This window comes from Salmo trutta, chromosome 5 (assembly GCF_901001165.1).
Source record: "Salmo trutta chromosome 5, fSalTru1.1, whole genome shotgun sequence".
NCBI lineage: Eukaryota > Metazoa > Chordata > Actinopteri > Salmoniformes > Salmonidae > Salmo > Salmo trutta.
Window position 1 is genome coordinate 2,931,069 of NC_042961.1, and position 16,433 is coordinate 2,947,501.

At 46.1% G+C, this 16,433-nt stretch overlaps 1 protein-coding gene across 1 annotated transcript in view; it reads right to left on the minus strand.

The window, feature by feature from the left end:
• LOC115193446 (protein eyes shut homolog) overlaps window positions 1-16,433 on the minus strand; it is a 226,058-nt gene that overhangs the window by 85,871 nt on the left and 123,754 nt on the right. Inside the window, exon 22 of the mRNA XM_029752135.1 lies at window positions 7,765-7,886. Within this exon, the coding sequence (XP_029607995.1) occupies window positions 7,765-7,886 (122 nt within the window). The remainder of the gene's footprint in view (window positions 1-7,764; window positions 7,887-16,433) is intronic.

Consider the following 16,433-nt stretch of genomic DNA (forward strand, 5'->3'; position numbering starts at 1 on the left):
TGTGTTCGTGTGTGTGTGTGTGTGTGTGCATGCGCGCTTGCGTGTTTGAGTGAATGTGTGTGTGTGTGTGTGTGTGTGTGTGTGTTGTGCTTGCTGCTGTTTGAACACCTGCTAATTTGCATTTCATACACTGGAGGGGAGCTGTTCAACTTTGTCTGATATAATTTGTACACTGCAGGCCCCAATTCATAAGAGGAGGTAGGACACAGCAGGTACCCTACTCAAAAGAGGGGGTAGGACACTGCAGGGCCCTATTCATAAGAGGGGGTAGGACACTGCAGGCCCCTATTCATAAGAGGAGGGTAGGACACTGCAGGCACCTATTCATAAGAGGAGGGTAGGACACTGCAGGCACCTATTCATAAGAGGAGGGTAGGACACTGCAGGCCCCTATTCATAGGAGGAGGTAGGACACAGCAGGCACCTATTCATAAGAGGAGGTAGGACACTGCAGGGCCCTATTCATAAGAGGGGGTAGGACACTGCAGGGCCCTATTCATAAGAGGAGGTAGGACACTGCAGGGCCCTATTCATAGGAGGAGGTAGGACACTGCAGGGCCCTATTCATAGGAGGAGGTAGGACACTGCAGGGCCCTATTCATAAGAGGAGGTAGGACACTGCAGGGCCCTATTCATAAGAGGAGGGTAGGACACTGCAGGGCCCTATTTATTAGAGGAGGGTAGGACACTGCAGGGCCCTATTCATTAGAGGAGGGTAGGACACTGCAGGGCCCTATTCATAAGAGGAGGGTAGGACACTGCAGGGCCCTATTCATTAGAGGAGGGTAGGACACTGCAGGGCCCTATTCATTAGGAGGAGGGTAGGACACTGCAGGGCCCTATTCATTAGAGGAGGGTAGGACACTGCAGGGCCCTATTCATTAGAGAAGGATAGGAGGAAAAATAGAAAATCTAACAGTCATCTCATGATAAATGAGATGCCTTCGGGAGACACCAATTCCTGACCTCGGGCTATGGAGAATATAGGCTACAAAATAGCACCGTACTCCCTTCACAAAGCACTACTTATATGGCTCTACCATAGGGCTCTGGTCAAAAGTAGTTCCCTATATTGGGAATAGGGTATAATTTGGGACAAATCTAATAATCACATTTTTCCTTTGAAATCACCTTCATGGAGATGCAATTATCCCTAATAAGATACTGATGCTCTGTGGGACACTTTTTTGCATAGAGGGAGCTAGAACAACTGCAATGGTAAACAAGGGCTACGGCAGAAATAACACCCTATATCCTACATAGTGCACTACGCCCTGGTCAGAAATAGTGCACTATGTAGGGAATAGGGTGCCATTTAGGACGTTATCAAGGTGTGAAGTGGGTTCCAGTTCCTGGCTGTCTCTATCTGAATAATGAGAGGAAGAATGGGGAAAAGACAGGAAACACGACTGCTGAACCAGGAACACAATAACACTGTGACCAAGACTGGGAATATCTTATCTTTCATTAACTTCAAGTCAGTGGAACTGTCACCTTGTCCTTCACATTGACATGTTGTGATATTGTATTGTCTTCTAGATGTACACTATTGCAAAACCAAGCTGTATTGTCAGTGTTTCAGCTGTTTTACCAGCAAGGTTATGAACCAAAACCTTGAAAAGATGTCTATACAAAAACATACAAATGCATTAAAATTGAAATAGCTGAGGAGCTTTGATAGGTGGATCAAGGATACAGTGACATGAAGTTCAGAGCAAAAACAATACAAAGGATTCCTTCACCAGTAACAGATCCTAAAGGATTAATTCACCAGTATTGGAGCCTAAAGGATTCCTTCACCAGTAATGGATCCTAAAGGATTCCTTCATCAGTAACGGATCCTAAAGGATTCCTTCATCAGTAACGGTTCCTAAAGGATTCCTTCATCAGTAACGGTTCCTAAAGGATTCCTTCATCAGTAACGGTTCCTAAAGGATTCCTTCACTGGTAATGGATCCTAAAGGATTCCTTCATCAGTAATAGATCCTAAAGGATTCCTTCACTGGTAATGGATCCTAAAGGATTCCTTCATCAGTAATAGATCCTAAAGGATTCCTTCATCAGTAATAGATCCTAAAGGATTCCTTCAACAGTAATGGATCCTAAATGATTCCTTCAACAGTAATGGCCTCTGCCTCTAAATCCATCCAAACTCCAATACATCCAACAACATCAATTCTTTCAAAATTAATTAACACAAAATGTACAGTAATCAGTTGTGTGTGTGTGTCTGCTCGCGTGTGTGTGTACGTGCTTACGCATGAAAATGTGTGTGTGTGTGTGTCAGCCATGCTAATGTAATAAAATATTAGATCATTACTGCAACAGCAACAAACAATGTTACCAAACAACATCTACAGAAGGGGCCCCATGGGGGCCTCGCTGCTTCTTACACAGGTGTATCATTAACAATGTTCATTTCCATAAACGCCAACACAGTGACAAAACAGAAGAAGATGATTTGCATCACATCAAACAGGTAATAACTAACACAGTGGTCGCTTCCCAAATTTACATTTACATTTTAGTCATTTAGCAGACACTCCTATCCAGAGCAACAGCTTCTGACCAGGGCCCATAGGGCACTACATAGGGAATAGGGTGCCCCATGGGCCCTGGTCAAATGTAGGGTACTACATAGGGAACAGGGTGCCCCATGGGCCCTGGTCAAAAGTAGGGCACTATGTAGGGAATAGGGTGCCCTATGGGCCCTGGTCAAAAGTAGTACACTATATAGGGACAATGATGTCATTTGGAACACACAGTTAATCAGTCAGCAATCTTCTTCATACAGGATGACAATAACCTCTTCAACCATGCAGTCAAGTGCCTGGTCTACTGTTTGATCATCATGGAGTGTTGATAAACAGTCAAGTGCCTGGTCTACTGTTTGATCATCATGGAGTGTTGTTAAACAGTCAAGTGCCTGGTCTACTGTTTGATCATCATGGAGTGTTGTTAAACAGTCAAGTACCTGGTCTACTGTTTGATCATCATGGAGTGTTGTTAAACAGTCAAGTGCCTGGTCTACTGTTTGATCATCATGGAGTGTTGTTAAACAGTCAAGTGCCTGGTCTACTGTTTGATCACCATGGAGTGTTGTTAAACAGTCAAGTGCCTGGTCTACTGTTTGATCACCATGGAGTGTTATTAAACAGTCAAGGGCCTGGTCTACTGTTTGATCATCATGGAGTGTTATTAAACAGTCAAGGGCCTGGTCTACTGTTTGATCATCATAGAGTGTTGTTAAACAGTCAAGTGCCTGGTCTACTGTTTGATCATCATGGAGTGTTGTTAAACAGTCAAGTGCCTGGTCTGTTTGATCACCATGGAGTGTTGTTAAACAGTCAAGTGCCTGGTCTACTGTTTGATCATCATGGAGTGTTGTTAAACAGTCAAGTGCCTGGTCTACTGTTTGATCATCATGGAGTGTTGTTAAACAGTCAAGGGCCTGGTCTACTGTTTGATCATCATGGAGTGTTATTAAACAGTCAAGTGCCTGGTCTACTGTTTGATCATCATGGAGTGTTATTAAACAGTCAAGTGCCTGGTCTACTGTTTGATCATCATGGAGTGTTATTAAACAGTCAAGTGCCTGGTCTACTGTTTGATCATAATGGAGTGTTGTTAAACAGTCAAGTGCCTGGTCTACAGTTTGATCACCATGGAGTGTTATTAAACAGTCAAGTGCCTGGTCTACTGTTTGATCATCATGGAGTGTTATTAAACAGTCAAGTGCCTGGTCTACTGTTTGATCATCATGGAGTGTTGTTAAACAGTCAAGTGCCTGGTCTACTGTTTGATCATCATGGAGTGTTATTAAACAGTCAAGTGCCTGGTCTACTGTTTGATCATCATGGAGTGTTGTTAAACAGTCAAGTGCCTGGTCTACTGTTTGATCATCATGGAGTGTTGTTAAACAGTCAAGTGCCTGGTCTACTGTTTGATCACCATGGAGTGTTGTTAAACAGTCAAGGGCCTGGTCTACTGTTTGATCATCATGGAGTGTTGTTAAACAGTCAAGTGCCTGGTCTACTGTTTGATCATCATGGAGTGTTGTTAAACAGTCAAGTGCCTGGTTTACTGTTTGATCATCATGGAGTGTTATTAAACAGTCAAGTGCCTGGTCTACTGTTTGATCATCATGGAGTGTTGTTAAACAGTCAAGTGCCTGGTCTACTGTTTGATCATCATGGAGTGTTATTAAACAGTCAAGTACCTGGTCTACTGTTTGATCATCATGGAGTGTTGTTAAACAGTCAAGTGCCTGGTCTACTGTTTGATCATCATGGAGTGTTGTTAAACAGTCAAGTGCCTGGTCTACTGTTTGATCATCATGGAGTGTTGTTAAACAGTCAAGGGCCTGGTCTACTGTTTGATCATCATGGAGTGTTGTTAAACAGTCAAGGGCCTGGTCTACTGTTTGATCATCATGGAGTGTTATTAAACAGTCAAGTGCCTGGTCTACTGTTTGATCATCATGGAGTGTTGTTAAACAGTCAAGTGCCTGGTCTACTGTTTGATCATCATGGAGTGTTGTTAAACAGTCAAGTGCCTGGTCTACTGTTTGATCACCATGGAGTGTTGTTAAACAGTCAAGGGCCTGGTCTACTGTTTGATCATCATGGAGTGTTGTTAAACAGTCAAGTGCCTGGTCTACTGTTTGATCATCATGGAGTGTTGTTAAACAGTCAAGTGCCTGGTTTACTGTTTGATCATCATGGAGTGTTATTAAACAGTCAAGTGCCTGGTCTACTGTTTGATCATCATGGAGTGTTGTTAAACAGTCAAGTGCCTGGTCTACTGTTTGATCATCATGGAGTGTTATTAAACAGTCAAGTGCCTGGTCTACTGTTTGATCATCATGGAGTGTTGTTAAACAGTCAAGTGCCTGGTCTACTGTTTGATCATCATGGAGTGTTGTTAAACAGTCAAGTGCCTGGTCTACTGTTTGATCATCATGGAGTGTTGTTAAACAGTCAAGGGCCTGGTCTACTGTTTGATCATCATGGAGTGTTGTTAAACAGTCAAGGGCCTGGTCTACTGTTTGATCATCATGGAGTGTTATTAAACAGTCAAGTGCCTGGTCTACTGTTTGATCATCATGGAGTGTTATTAAACAGTCAAGTGCCTGGTCTACTGTTTGATCATCATGGAGTGTTGTTAAACAGTCAAGTGCCTGGTCTACTGTTTGATCATCATGGAGTGTTGTTAAACAGTCAAGTGCCTGGTCTACTGTTTGATCATCATGGAGTGTTATTAAACAGTCAAGTGCCTGGTCTACTGTTTGATCATCATGGAGTGTTGTTAAACATGCTGCACAGTTCATGCATCTTTGATGGCTTACTTTTTACATCTAATCAAGACATGATGCGTCTTAATATTCTCATAGAAGCTAGGCAACATGGAGTGTGTGTTGTACGGGACATATCCACTTGTAATGGATACATTCCAAGAATTAACAACGGGATTCAAAGAGATACATGCTACAGGGATAACAGTAGAGTACAAATGGCAGAAATCCTTGGCAGTGGAAATTGAAATGCTTAGCACATCAGACAAATCATCTCACTCTGCACATAGACCATAGTGATTACACTAAACATAAATACTTCACATTCTTATGAGAGGATTTATAAAACGTTCGCAAACTCCACTACTAAGTGGAAATCTTTCATTTAAAGCCGTTCTGCTCCACCACTGGTGAAATAAATGGATTCCTCCCTGTCCCCGTCTCCATTTTAACCAGCTAGAACAGAGTTTTGCATTATTCAACAGAAATAAATGGTATCCTATTTTCTACCCTACAGTTCTGAGTCTGGAGTCTGGAGTGTATGAATCCTAACACCTTGTTTATTCATTTAGAGAGAGGAGGGAGGGCTGTAAGTGTGTGTGTGTTTGTGTGGGATGTGTGGGGTGTGTGTGTGTGTGTGTGGGGGGGGGGGGGGGGGGGGGTCTGTGTGTGTGTGTGTGTGTGTGTGTGTGTGTGTGTGTGTTGTACCTCATGTAGCTTGAAAAGCATGAGGGGAGAGAAGGAAGATGGGAGCAAAGACAGAGGGGAGCGAATGAGGAGGGGAGCCAGGAGAGAGAGAGAACAGAGAGAGAGAACAGAGAGAACAGAGAGAGAGAGAACAGAGATAGAACAGAGAGAGAATGGAGAACAAACAGGAGGAGAAAGGCTAAAGGAGAGAGAGAGAGAACAGAGAGAGAACAGAGAGAACAAAGAGAGAACAGAGAACAAACAGGAGGAGAAAGCCTAGAGAGCGAGAACAGAGAACAGAGAAAGAGGAGAACAAACAGGAGGAGAAAGGCTAGAAGAGAGAGAGAGAGAAGAGAGAGAGAACAGAGAGAGAATAGAGAGAAAACAGAGAGAACAAAGAGAGAACAGAGAACAAACAGGAGGAGAAAGGCTAGAAGAGAGAGAGAGAGAAGAGAGAGAGAACAGAGAGAGAACAGAGAGAGAACAGAGAGAACAAAGAGAGAACAGAGAACAAACAGGAGGAGAAAGGCTACAGGAGAGAGAACAGAGAACAGAGCAAGAGAGAGAGAGAGAACAGAGAGAGAGAGAGAAAATAGAGAACAGAGACAGGAGAACAAACAGGAGGAGAAAGGCTAGAGCGAGAGAGAACAGAGAGAACAGAGTGAGAGAGAGAGAGAATAAAATGTGAAAAGAAAGTGTGTGAAGATAAATATCAGATGAACAAGGGAGAGAGGGAAAGGGCAAACGACAGGGCTTACGGTAGAGATGGAGAAGAGAAATGGCCGAGAGGAGAGGAAAAGAGAAACATGTAGATGTAGCATAATGTTAGACTATGTAAATGAAGATGTGATGGCTGACACACAGAGAAACAGGATGTAGCATAATGTTAGACTATGTAAATGAAGATGTGATGGCTGACACACAGAGAAACAGGATGTAGCATAATGTTAGACTATGTAAATGAAGATGTGATGGCTGACACACAGAGAAACAGGATGTAGCATAATTTTAGACTATGTAAATGAAGATGTGATGGCTGACACACAGAGAAACAGGATGTAGCATAATGTTAGACTATGTAAATGAAGATGTGATTGCTGACACACAGAGAAACAGGATGTAGCATAATGTTAGACTATGTAAATGAAGATGTGATGGCTGACACACAGAGAAACAGAATGTAGCATAATGTTAGACTATGTAAATGAAGATGTGATGGCTGACACACAGAGAAACAGGATGTAGCATAATGTTAGACTATGTAAATGAAGATGTGATGGCTGACACACAGAGAAACAGGATGTAGCATAATGTTAGACTATGTAAATGAAGATGTGATGGCTGACACACACAGTAATAGATGTGGATTGTTCCCAAGTGTTACAAAACCAAAGACATACCATAATATGAAATAAGCATACATAGAAACTTGGAAACTACCTCACTGGCCACAACTAAGAGTCCATTCCAGTTCTACAGGGTGTTCCCCAGGGCTGTGTGCTGGACCCCCTACTCTCCATTATCTACCCCCCTGCCCCTTATTAAAACAAATCTGCTTTGTCACCTCATATTTGCCTGAGCATGTAATATATGACTTAATCCACTTCAAGGACCACATTGGAAATAAGTGTTGTTTCACCCTTTTGAATTGTTGATTTCTATTAGTGGTGGGCAACAATATTGATAATTCAATACCATATTGATATTGTTTGATATGGACATGAACGAGGCATGTCGGGATAACGTTGTATCCTTCCTAGCCTTTTACCCCAAATCAAACTCACCAAGTGGAGGTCTCTGCAGGTTGAGTTGTTGCTGCACATGTTGCTGGCACAGTCATCTATGTCTTGATCACATCTCACACCAGCATAGCCAGGGTTGCACAGGCAGTAGAACCCATCTACCACTAAAAGGAGAGAAATATGTCAATTAGGTATAACTTACAATGTACTATGGATGGATTTGATAGTACATTTCTCACCTCTACCTATTCACCCTCTCTTTCTCTACCTATTCACCATTTCTTTCTCTACCTCTCTCTTCCTATTCACCCTCTCTTTCTCTACCTCTCTCTACCTATTCACCCTCTCTATCTCTACCTCTACCTATTCACCCTCTCTTTCTCTACCTATTCACCATTTCTTTCTCTACCTCTCTCTTCCTATTCACCCTCTCTTTCTCTACCTCTCTCTACCTATTCACCCTCTCTATCTCTACCTCTACCTATTCACCCTCTCTTTCTCTACCTCTCTCTTCCTATTCACCCTCTCTTTCTCTACCTCTCTCTACCTATTCACCCTCTCTATCTCTACCTCTACCTATTCACCCTCTCTTTCTCTACCTATTCACCATTTCTTTCTCTACCTCTCTCTACCTGTTCACCCTCTTTCTCTACCTCTCTCTACCTATTCACCCTCTCTTTCTCTACCTCTACTTATTCACCCTCTTTCTCTACCTCTACCTATTCACCCTCTCTTTCTCTACCTATTCACCATTTCTTTCTCTACCTCTCTCTACCTGTTCACCCTCTTTCTCTACCTCTCTCTACCTATTCACCCTCTCTTTCTCTACCTCTACTTATTCACCCTCTTTCTCTACCTCTACCTATTCACCCTCTCTTTCTCTACCTATTCACCATTTCTTTCTCTACCTCTCTCTACCTGTTCACCCTCTTTCTCTACCTCTCTCTACCTATTCACCCTCTTTCTCTACCTCTCTCTACCTATTCACCCTCTTTCTCTACCTCTCTCTACCTATTCACCCTCTTTCTCTACCTCTCTCTACCTATTCACCCTCTTTCTCTACCTCTCTCTACCTATTCACCCTCTTTCTCTACCTCTCTCTACCTATTCACCCTCTTTCTCTACCTCTCTCTACCTATTCACCCTCTTTCTCTACCTATTCACCCTTTATTTCTCTACCGCTCTACCTATTCACCCTTTATTCTCTCTCTCTCTCTCTCTCTCTCTCTCTCTCTCTCTCTCTCTCTCTCCTCTCTCTCTCTCTCTCTCCTCTCTCTCTCTCTCTCTCTCTCTCTCTCTCTCTCTCTCTCTCTCTCCTCTCTCTCCTCTCTCTCTCTCTCTCTCTCTCTCTCTCTCTCTCTCTCTCTCTCTCTCTCTCTCTCTCTCTCTCTCTCTCTCTCTCTCTCTCTCTCTCTCTCTCTCTCTCTCTCTCTCTCTCTCTCTCTCTCCTCTCTCTCTCTCTCATCTCTCTCTCTCTCTCTCTCTCTCTCTCTCTCTCTCTCTCTCTCTCTCTCTCTCTCTCTCTCTCTCTCTCCTCTCTCTCTCTCTCTCTCTCTCTCTCTCTAGTGAAGCCAACATAGTAAACGGACGGAAAAGGGAAGTGTGAGATAGAACGAACTGTTACAAATGTGTCGATTTCTGTGCACCATGTCAGAAATCAGAATCTCCCAGGGCTAATAATCCAATTCCTATTTCTTATTTTCTCTTTATTAATCATTGATGATGTTAAAGAGAGATTCATCGCCATCTCCTTTTCTAACCAAGTTTGCCTCCCAAATGGCACCCATAGGGCTGTGGTCAGAAATAGTGCACTACGTAGAGAATAGAATGCCATTTGGGACAGAGACCACCACAATAGTAGTACACAGTCAGTGACAGGGGTAATTGCGACGGTTCTTCCAGGGGAGTGAATTTATTACAACCCGTAGCCATGGGTCCTTCATTATCCCAAAGATTTACCATGTAATCTATGCTGTCACTCTGTCTTTGGTGTGTGTAGCTGCTATTACTCTCATTAAATGCTTTAGGTCATGGGTGGCAGTGGCATTACTCATCCCAGCTGATGGGGCTAGTTGGCTGGGGCTGGGTGACTGGGGCTAGCTATATGAGGCTGGGTGACTGGGGCTAGCTATATGAGGCTGGGTGGCTGGGGCTGGGTGACTGGGGCTAGGTATATGAGGCTGGGTGACTGGGGCTAGGTATATGAGGCTGGGTGACTGGGGCTAGGTATATGAGGCTGGGTGACTGGGGCTAGGTATATGAGGCTGGGTGACTGGGGCTAGGTATATGAGTCTGAGTGACTGGGGCTAGGTATATGAGGCAGGGTGACTGGGGCTAGGTATATGAGGCTGGGTGACTGGGGCTAGGTATATGAGGCTGGGTGACTGGGGCTAGGTATATGAGTCTGGGTGACTGGGGCTAGGTATATGAGTCTGGGTGACTGGGGCTAGGTATATGAGGCTTGGTGACTGGGGCTAGGTATATGAGGCTTGGTGACTGGGGCTAGGTATATGAGGCTTGGTGGCTGGGGCTAGGTATATGAGGCTGGGTGACTGGGGCTTGGTATATGAGGCTGGGTGACTGGGGCTAGCTATATGAGGCTGGGTGACTGGGGCTTGGTATATGAGTCTGGGTGAATGGGGCTAGGTATATGAGGCTGGGTGACTGGGGATAGCTATATGAGGCTGGGTGATTGGGGCTAGGTATATGAGTCTGGGTGACTGGGGCTAGGTGGCTGGGGCCGGGTGACTGGGGCTGGGTGACTGGGGCTAGGTATATGAGGCTGGGTGACTGGGGCTAGGTGGCTGGGGCCGGGTGACTGGGGCTGGGTGACTGGGGCTAGGTATATGAGGCTGGGTGACTGGGGCTAGGTATATGAGGCTGGGTGACTGGGGCTAGGTATATGAGGCTGGGTGACTGGGGCTAGGTATATGAGGCTGGGTGACTGGGACTAGGTATATGAGGCTGGGTGACTGGGACTAGGTATATGAGGCTGGGTGACTGGGACTAGGTATATGAGGCTGGGTGGCTGGGGCTAGGTATATGAGGCTTGGTGACTGGGGCTAGGTATATGAGGCTTGGTGGCTGGGGCTAGGTATATGAGGCTGGGTGACTGGGGCTTGGTATATGAGGCTGGGTGACTGGGGTTAGCTATATGAGGCTGGGTGACTGGGGCTTGGTATATGAGTCTGGGTGGCTGGGGCTAGGTATATGAGGCTGGGTGACTGGGGCTAGCTATATGAGGCTGGGTGACTGGGGCTAGGTATATGAGGCTGGGTGACTGGGGCTAGGTGGCTGGGGCCGGGTGACTGGGGCTGGGTGACTGGGGCTAGGTATATGAGGCTGGGTGACTGGGGCTAGGTATATGAGGCTGGGTGACTGGGGCTAGGTATATGAGGCTGGGTGACTGGGGCTAGGTATATGAGGCTGGGTGACTGGGACTAGGTATATGAGGCTGGGTGGCTGGGGCTAGGTATATGAGCCTGGGTGGCTGGGGCTAGGTATATGAGGCTGGGTGACTGGGACTAGGTATATGAGGCTAGGTCACTGGGGCTAGGTACATGGGGCTGGGTGACTGGGACTAGGTATATGAGGCTAGGTCACTGGGGCTAGGTACATGGGGCTGGGTGACTGGGGCTGTGTGACTGGGGCTGGGTAGATGGGGCTGCGTGGCTGGGGTTAGGTGACTGAGCTAGGTAGATGGGGCTGGGTGATTGGGGCTAGGTGTATGGGGCTGGGTGGCTGGCACTGGATGGCTGGAACTAGGACTATGCAGAGCTATCCCTGATGGCTGTAGTTGTACAGACCTCTGCTATCTCTGGTGAATAGCTGGGTGGATGGGGCTGGGTGGTTCGGGCTGGGTGGATGGGGCTGGGTGGATGGGGCTGGGTGGCTAGAGCCTGGTGGATGGGACAGGGTGGATGGGGCTAGGTGGCTAGTGCCTGGTAGATGGGGCTGGGTAGATGGGACAGGGTGGATGGGGCTAGGTGGATGGGGCTGGGTGGCTAGAGCCTGGTGGATGGGGCTGGGTAGATGGGGCTGGGTGGATGGGACAGGGTGGATGGGGCTGGGTGGATGGGGCTGGGTGGCTAGAGCCTGGTGGATGGGGCTGGGTAGATGGGACAGGGTGGATGGGGCTAGGTGGCTAGGGCCTGGTGGATGGGACAGGGTGGATGGGACAGGGTGGATGGGGCTAGGTGGCTAGAGCCTGGTGGATGGGACAGGGTGGATGGGACAGGGTGGATGGGGCTAGGTGGCTAGGGCCTGGTGGATGGGACAGGGTGGATGGGACAGGGTGGCTAGGGCCTGGTGGATGGGACAGGGTGGATGGGACAGGGTGGATTGGGCTAGGTGGCTCAGGCTGGGTGGTTCGGGCTGGGTGGATGGGGCTGGGTGGCTAGAGCCTGGTGGATGGGGCTGGGTGGATGGGACAGGGTGGATGGGGCTGGGTGGATGGGACAGGGTGGATGGGGCTAGGTGGCTAGGGCCTGGTGGATGGGACAGGGTGGATGGGACAGGGTGGATGGGGCTAGGTGGCTAGGGCCTGGTGGGTGGGACAGGGTGGATGGGACAGGGTGGATGGGGCTAGGTGGCTCGGGCTGGGTGGTTCGGGCTGGGTGGATGGATGGGGCTGGGTGGATGGGGCTGGGTGGCTAGAGCCTGGTGGATGGGGCTGGGTGGATGGGACTGGGTGGATGGGACTGGGTGGATGGGACAGGGTGGATGGGATTGTGAGGAGCTCTACTCTCCCTGGTGACTCCATGTTTGGTCGGTGTAGCTGAGCTCCAGGTCTTGAAGGCCAGCCTGTGAGCCTGGAGGGACACCACCAGCCACCCGGCCCCCTCTACTCTCAGGCTCTCAGGACCGCTCAAGCCAACTGCCCCCAACTAAAGGCATCCGCATCCTTCCCAGCCGAAACAGTTTGGAAGAGTTCATGCATATATTATGATTACATTGTCTGACGTTTTTGTTCGTTTTGGATGATTATTTTTTTCGGCTGTTCAGGCAGACTACATGCTTTTTTGGAGGCAAGCCGAAGTCGGTAACCAAAGTCTACAACCCTTCAGTGATTAGTCAACAGCAGGAATTCTTCAATAAAGTCTTTGTTGTCATTCGACAAGAGATGACTCGTTTTTATGTAAATTTTTTCATTGAGAAATTTGCACCAAACATCTTAGCTAGATGTAAAATTGCCTGACTAAGATCTCCTAGGCAAAAACATCAACATCAAATTAATGACAGAATTCTTGAGTTATCTTCAACAATTTTGTGGAAGTGACTACTGGCAACGGCGTCTCAAAATGAACAAACAGCACTATTGCTGCTTTTTTCTTGTTATTCAAGCGAAGGTCTTTTAAAGGAGTACGCGAGCACACTCGTTCAGTTGGCCTAGCCGACCTGAAGCATGCTGACGCCATACAGCCTCCAGGGGGTTTTAACGTTGTTTACATTAAGTACCCAGGAGAAAACCCTGATTGCTTCCCAAATTACACCCTATTCCCTATTTAGTACACTTCTTTTGACCAGGGCCCATAGGGCTCTAGTCAAATGTGTGCATTATATAGGGAACAGGGTGCCATTTGGGACGTATGACTTCTGACAATCTTGCTGTCATCTATATTACAACTTTTGAATACTGTTTTTAATGCTATGATATCCTCCTGAGACCCAGCAATGAAGTTGTTTTTGGTCCGTATCTCTAAGGCCATACATGCCACTGTGTTAGGTCCTAAGGATCCGCCCCTTTTTTTCAATTTTCACCTAAAATGACATACCCAAATCTAATTGCCTGTAACTCAGGCCCTGAAACAAGGATATGCATACTATTGGTACCATTTGAAAGGAAACACTTTGAAGTTTGTGGAAATGTGAAAAGAATGTAGGAGAATATAACACAATAGATCTGGTAAAAGATAATACAAAGGAAAAACCAAACATTCTTTTGTATTTTTTTTGTACCATCATCTTTGAAATGCAAGAGAAAGGCCATAATGTATTATTCCAGCCCAGCTGCAATTTAAATGTTGGCCACTAGATGGCAGCAGTGTATGTGCAAAGTTTTAGACTGATCCAATGAACAACTGCATTTCTGTTAAAAATCTTTATCAAGACCGCCCAAATGTGCCTAATTTGTTTATTAATAACTTTTCATGTTCAAAACTGTGCACTCTCCTCAAACAATAGCATGGTATTATTTCACTGTAATAGCTACTGTAAATTGTGTGCAGTTAGATTAACAAGAATGTAAGCTTTCTCCCAATATCAAATACGTCTATGTCCTGGGAAATGTTCTTGTTACTTACAACCTCATGTTAATCGCATTAGTCTACGTTAGCTCAACCGTCCCGTGGAAGGGAGATCGATCCCAAAGAAGTTTTAAGAGAATATTCTGGGCCCGGGGCTTCCCAAAAGTATCTTAAGTTTAAGTTCATCGTTAGAACCTTCGTAACGTCGCACTTGAAAACACTCGTAATCTAACGTCTTATTCAGACCACCTAGAGAACAGCTAAGAGCGTCCTTAGATGTTTTTTTGTTGCCCTCCCGCTGTCAAGCCGCCCTGTATTTGCGACATCATAGTGGTTCACTAAGGTGGTGATAAGGCCAGCCATTCTGGATGGAGGCTATAGTGCCTGGAAATACGATGACATTGCTAAAGTAGTCAAACAACTTGCCAGCATTATCACGTCGTAAAATTTACTTTAGACAGATGGCAATGTTGTAAATCTATATCAGATCTCATTGACGATGCATTGAGTAGAATGCTCAGTTGGGCACTAGTCCAAAACGAACCTTCAAAAATATTTTGTGACGAAACATGCAACACCAGGTCTATTTCAATAATATTGAAATACATTTAATGTTCAATCAATTTAGTTATACACTGCTCAAAAAAATAAAGAGAACACTTAAACAACACAATGTAACTAACTCCAAGTCAATCACACTTCTGTGAAATCAAACTGTCCACTTAGGAAGCAACACTGATTGACAATCAATTTCACATGCTGTTGTGCAAATGGAATAGACAACAGGTGGAAATTATAGGCAATTAGCAAGACACCCCCAATAAAGGAGTGGTTCGGCAGGTGGTGACCACAGACCACTTCTCAGTTCTTATGCTTCCTGGCTGATGTTTTGGTCACTTTTGAATGCTGGCGGTGCTTTCACTCTAGTGGTAGCATGAGACGGAGTCTACAACCCACACAAGTGGCTCAGGTAGTGCAGCTCATCCAGGATGGCACATCAATGCGAGTTGTGGCAAGAAGGTTTGCTGTGTCTGTCAGCGTAGTGTCCAGAGCATGGAGGCGCTACCAGGAGACAGGCCAGTACATCAGGAGATGTGGAGGAGGCCGTAGGAAGGCAACAACCCAGCAGCAGGACCGCTACCTCCGCCTTTGTGCAAGGAGGAGCAGGAGGAGCACTGCCAGAGCCCTGCAAAATGACCTCCAGCAGGCCACAAATGTGCATGTGTCTGCTCAAACGGTCAGAAACAGACTCCATGAGGGTGGTATGAGGGCCCGACGTCCACAGGTGGGGGTTGTGCTTACAGCCCAACACCGTGCAGGACGTTTGGCATTTGCCAGAGAACACCACGATCGGCAAATTCGCCACTGGCGCCCTGTGCTCTTCACAGATGAAAGCAGGTTCACACTGAGCACGTGACAGACGTGACAGAGTCTGAAGATGCCGTGGAGAATGTTCTGCTGCCTGCAACATCCTCCAGCATGACCAGTTTGGCGGTGGGTCAGTCATGGTGTGGGGTGGCATTTCTTTGGGGGGCTGCACAGCCCTCCATGTGCTCGCCAGAGGTAGCCTGGCTGCCATTAGGTACCGAGATGAGATCCTCAGACCCCTTGTGAGACCATATGCTGGTGCGGTTGGCCCTGGGTTCCTCCTAATGCAAGACAATGCTAGACCTCATGTGGCTGGAGTGTGTCAGCAGTTCCTGCAAGAGGAAGGCATTGATGCTATGGACTGGCCCGCCCGTTCCCCAGACCTGAATCCAATTGAGCACATCTGGGACATCATGTCTCGCTCCATCCACCAATGCCACGTTGCACCACAGACTGTCCAGGAGTTGGCGGATGCTTTAGTCCAGATCTGGGAGGAGATCCCTCAGGAGACCATGCGCCACCTCATCAGGAGCATGCCCAGGCGTTGTAGGGAGGTCATACAGGCACGTGGAGGCCACACACACTACTGAGCCTCATTTTGACTTGTTTTAAGGACATTACATCAAAGTTGGATCAGCTTGTAGTGTGGTTTTCCACTTTAATTTTGAGTGTGACTCCAAATCCAGACCTCCATGGGTTGATAAATTGGATTTCCATTGATTATTTTTGTGTGATTTTGTTGTCAGCACATTCAACTATGTAAAGAAAAAAGTATTTAATAAGATTATTTCATTCATTCAGATCTAGGATGTGTTATCTTAGTGTTCCCTTTATTTTTTTGAGCATTATATTTTACTCCTTGTAGGCTCCTGTCTGTAATGTGTCTCAACATATTCCTTGATGTGTAGCATAATGATGTGCCAAATCTTTAGTGCATTATTATAGAGTAAGCATTAAAATAAGCCGCCTGAATATTTGCAGCTATAGGTGATAATATCTATCTAGGAGCTGATCCGTTGTCAGCATTGTAGAATAATTCTAATGTTAAGGTAAGATTTGAATGGAGAAAGCTGATCCGAGACCAGTGTTTCCTTTCTT